The sequence below is a fragment of the Nicotiana attenuata genome, chromosome 7, assembly GCF_001879085.1.
Source record: "Nicotiana attenuata strain UT chromosome 7, NIATTr2, whole genome shotgun sequence".
NCBI lineage: Eukaryota > Viridiplantae > Streptophyta > Magnoliopsida > Solanales > Solanaceae > Nicotiana > Nicotiana attenuata.
Window position 1 is genome coordinate 4,690,075 of NC_031995.1, and position 4,750 is coordinate 4,694,824.

The following is a 4,750-nucleotide window of genomic DNA, read 5'->3' on the forward strand; positions in this document are numbered from 1 at the left end:
TATAACTTTGTCAAAAAGGTATCTCACGGTACTATAACAACAACAACGTAAGTGTATTCTCACAAGTGAGGAAGTTTCCCATGATGCGAATAGAAAATAGACGGAGAAAAGAAAAAGGAAAAAAATACACTATTTCCAAACTCTTAGTTACTCAATATTATTTGATTTGACTTTTTGGTTTCCATTGCAGTGTTTGGTATCTTTATTGGAACCCAACTAAGTTCGGATTCGAGCCAAAAAATTCATATTTAAGGATAAAGCGCTTTCGAACAAAAGTGATTCATACCCCTAACACGAACCACGAACTGTTTTAAGGAATCAGTGGAGGTCCAAAAGAATCATTTTTCAATAATTACTTTTTTCCTTGATGACATGTTTAACATCAGAAAAGCAAGCCATGTGCCAGGGTTAAAGGGTGTATTACGATCGAAGTGGGGAAGTCAACAAAATTTGCAAGTTGTCGGCTGACTTTTCAAAAGTTGTTGAAAATCAGTCCACATTAGTATAAAATATCAAATTAGAATTAACTCCGTAATTTAAGGATCTGCTAATAAACTAATTTTTTTGCTTTACTTTATTTGTTGGTGAAAAGGTGTTTTAAGTAAACTTATAAGTCTATCAAACTAGCTTACAAGTATTTTTTTTTTTAAGCTTAAACTAGAACAAGAATGTGCTTATAAGTTTACTCAAAGAGTCTTATTTTATTTCTACTTACTTAGACAAGTAATTGAAGATAATTTACATAGTCATTACTAAAAAGGTGGTATTTGTACACTAACCACATAATATTTTTGGTTAAAAGAATAACTAATCAAAATTCTAATTAATTCTAATTAGATCAGGCAAAATGTTTTCAAACCAAACATGCAAAAGATTGTATTCCTCAATTTTTTGTCTGTTTTCTTGTCTTAATAAAGGGGGAAAAGATAGTTACTTATAAGCACGTCTATTTTTAACTAAAAAGATGAATAGTAAGATAATTTACTACTTATATCCAAAAGAAGAAAAGAGAAATTAACTAAGTTCATATTTCATACTCTTTAGCTTTTAGCTGAAATGGTCATTCAAGAAAAAAGAAAAAAAGTTGAGAAACTTGAAATCTTTTGAAGAGAAAGGACCAAACAAGGCTAAGAATTCTATGGAACAAATTGGTTGTTCCATATATTTATTAACCTCAGAGTTAATAATAAGATGTATGGCTGAAAATATTTAAATAAAAAAGACAGTCCGGTATATGAAGTATTTATCGCTCATGCATGATTTGGGGAAGGGTCGTATCCAAAGGGTCGTGATGTAGGTAGTCTACCTTGATGCAAAAATCAGTAGTTGATTTCACGAGTCGTACATATGACCTGTTGGTCACTCAAAGATAACTTTACCGTTGTTCCAAGTTCTTCTTCGCTGAAAATATTTGAATACACTAAGCAAGATATTATTAAAATATACCATCCCACTCTTCATTATATTTTTCCACTGAATTTACAAGCACATTGAACAGAAGTATCATGTAACATTTAGATCAATGATCAAAATTTACAAAGCACAAAAAAAGGTATATGATATGTTGTAGAGATGATCTACTTGGTGTGGCTAACACCTTCATCTACTAACACTACAATTTCTTATTCAGCTAACAGCTGCTCCCTTTGTATTCAAGATATAAAAAAAACAAAAAATAATTGCTTTAAACAAAAAAAGAATGAGGACTCAAAATTCCTATTGAGTAGTGTACCTTCAATTCTTGCTTTATTCTATAGAATTTTCAGCTTCACTTGTTCGAGCCGCCTCATGCAGAAATACAGGGTAAGGCTGCGTATAATAAACCCTTTGATCTGATCCTTTCCCGAACCCGCACACAGCGGGAACTTAGTGCACCGGGCTGCCTTTTTTACTTGTTTTATCCGAGATTTGTTGTTGTTCCCTTTGCTGCTTAAATCTCTTCAAAACTTCCTCAATTGCAATATCAAAAGCATCATTACTACTCCCTAATCCTTGATTGGATCTTGCATACAAATACTTAGGCATAACATTAATCAAAATCTCTCTCATTTTTCTCACATCTTCTTTACTGAACTTATCAAGAACTTTTCTAACTATAGAAGTATCATTTCTAACTTCATTATGATCCATGTAAACTGAATAATCTTCATATGGCAAAGGTAAATGCCATTGATATTGAGTCTTAAAGCTATCTATCCAAAAATAAACAGGTATTGAACCAGCTAACATACAATCAAACTGTGATCTTCGTGTATATCCATCTCCTTTTGGTTGTAAACAAAAATCTGAATCCAAAAATGCTTCTAAAATTGCTGGTGCTCCGTCATAACAATGAGCTACAGAACAATCAACCACTTTGCAAGAACTCGACTCGCTCTTACAATAATTCATTAAAACTTCTCTAAAATCATTCTTGATTTTCTTTCTCACAGCACCAACAAAACAGAAATGACTAGTACGATTTCTCGACCTTACTAGATCTTGCCATTGTTTAATTTCATATTCAAATTGAGGATGAAAAGCTGTAGGATATGGAACACTTACCTCTAAATCATCCCATGGAAATTTTTCAACAGATAAACGGAGAACATTCTTCATTAATGGCATTCGGAGAAAACTCGTACCCCAATCTGAATCATCATCAGTTTTTCTTCTAAAAGCCCAAGTTAATCTACCCAGCATAAGAAAATGATCCGACCCGTTATTCTTTTTCCAATAAGGTTGATCTTTAACCCATTGTAACATTTCTTCACTAGGTCGATCTCGTTCTTTTGCTGTAGTAAACCATAAAATTTTACCAATTGCAAGTCCTGAATAAAACGGTATGTAAAAAGCAGTAGCATTTGTCGGGTTCAAGGTTCTACACTTGTAATTCAACATTCTTTCATGGTAAATTACCTCTGCTGAATACATATCAGTCCAATACCAAGCGGAGAGGAGATTTTTGGGGATTATTGAGTCAAGTCCAGTTGCTTTTGGACCTAAACCGCCGTTTGAAACGGCGTTACAACGTGAACTCCATGGGTCTAAATCATGACAGTTGTTTAATAGATCTTTGTTGAACTTTGTTGGTAGATCGTAAACATAAACCCTACCGTATTCACACTTTTCACGTTGTTTGCTCTGTTTTTGGTGTTTGTTCTGTTGAGGTTTCGAGATTTGGAAGTTCTGTTGTTGTTGTTGTTGTTGGGGTGGTGATGCCGGAGTAGAAGTTCCGGCGAGGAAGAGAATGAAGGAGATTTGGATTAAAATGATAAGGAAAAACCATTTACAGTGATGAAAACCAACTTGAGATTTGATTAAATGGAATGAATTTCTGAGTTTTTTGAATGTTTTTCTAGGGGAAGTATTTTCAGAAGGCAACATAATTATTATCAGGCTTATGTTGTGGTGAGGGAGGAGAAGGAAATGTCAAAAAGATAAAGCAATTAATGAATGAAAGTGGGAATTGAAGAAGAAGAAGATGAATAACAAGTGGAGAATAATAAGAGGAGAAAAGGAAAGTTGGAATTTGGTGGGAGAAATTCTATGATATGTGACTCCACTTTTTTATAGTAGTAGTATGTAATTACTAACATTTTACCAAATGTTAAAATTCATTGGAAGTGTAAAGAATCTTTACACTACCAATATTTTAAAAAAAATATCAACCAATGTACTTTGACTTCTAATTACAAGTATTTAGTCTATTTTTTGAGATTCCTCTCAAGCTTGTTATGAATAGTTTTGCTTATTGTTATGAGTTTGTTATAAATAAATAAAAACTTTACACTATACAGACGAGTTAAACTGTTTGGAGATCTTAGCTGTAAAATCTTATAAAAATAACACGATAACTAAGTTAAATCGACAACCAAAATGCAAACCAAACAGTCAAATTTTTTTTCTTTTCTCCATCATCAAAGAGCCAAGTTGAAACCAAAAAAAAAACGAATAGCAAACACCGGATGAAAAACCAAAAAAAAAAAACAAGGATACGTTATTGAAACGGAAAAAAATATTATCAAGTGAAGTTTCGAGTGGGGAATAAAAACAATAAAAAGCTAGAAATATTTGTATGTTCCTGATTGGTTGTTTCCAAAGTGCAAAGACAATCTACTGTGCAAATTGAGAAGAGTTCAGTGTCTAATGAATAATTAAGTAATTGTTACTGGAATTAATGAATAATTAAGTGTTAGTATTAATTACGATGGCAACGATTCAATCAGGTCCGTCCACGTTATTATAATGACAACAAGATATGATTATGACAGGAGACAACAATGATGGGTACACTATATATCTTTCCATTTGAAACGTTGAACATGGAATGTGAAGCTAATTTAGGACCATTCAAAATGTAACATTTTATTTCCACATGGAAATTTTATTTTTCATAATAAAATAAACCTTACTTCGGTTCAAAAAATTGGAGGTCCACTATGTACCTCTTGTTTTATATATAAAGAAAACACGTACTCCCTCAATTTCATATTATCAGTTATGGTTACTAAAAATAATTGTACAGGGAGTACATAATATATTACACAATGTTCTCTCTATCAAATTAATAGCATGCGTAGAATCTTTTACGGAATCTTTATCCTACCGGTAATATTTATCGTTTATTTTTTCTTTCCATATACATAGATTATACATAATTATACACATATAATACATAAATTATCCATATATTATACCTCAACTGACTATTTTTAGTTTAAGTGATTGAATGGACGGATATTTGGGTTAATTCTTCATCTTTTTATAA

General features: G+C 32.0%; 1 protein-coding gene across 1 annotated transcript; it reads right to left on the reverse strand.

Moving 5' to 3' along the window:
• On the reverse strand, positions 1,431-3,545 carry LOC109228579 (xyloglucan galactosyltransferase XLT2-like). Its single transcript, XM_019393716.1, has one exon. It carries the CDS (start codon positions 3,364-3,366, stop codon positions 1,867-1,869), a length of 1,500 nt encoding a protein of 499 aa, XP_019249261.1. The 5' UTR covers positions 3,367-3,545; the 3' UTR covers positions 1,431-1,866.

Bases quoted from the DNA above. Each gene is read 5' to 3' on its own strand.
- LOC109228579 (XM_019393716.1), bottom strand. From the start codon at position 3,366: ATGTTGCCTTCTGAAAATACTTCCCCTAGAAAAACATTCAAAAAACTC.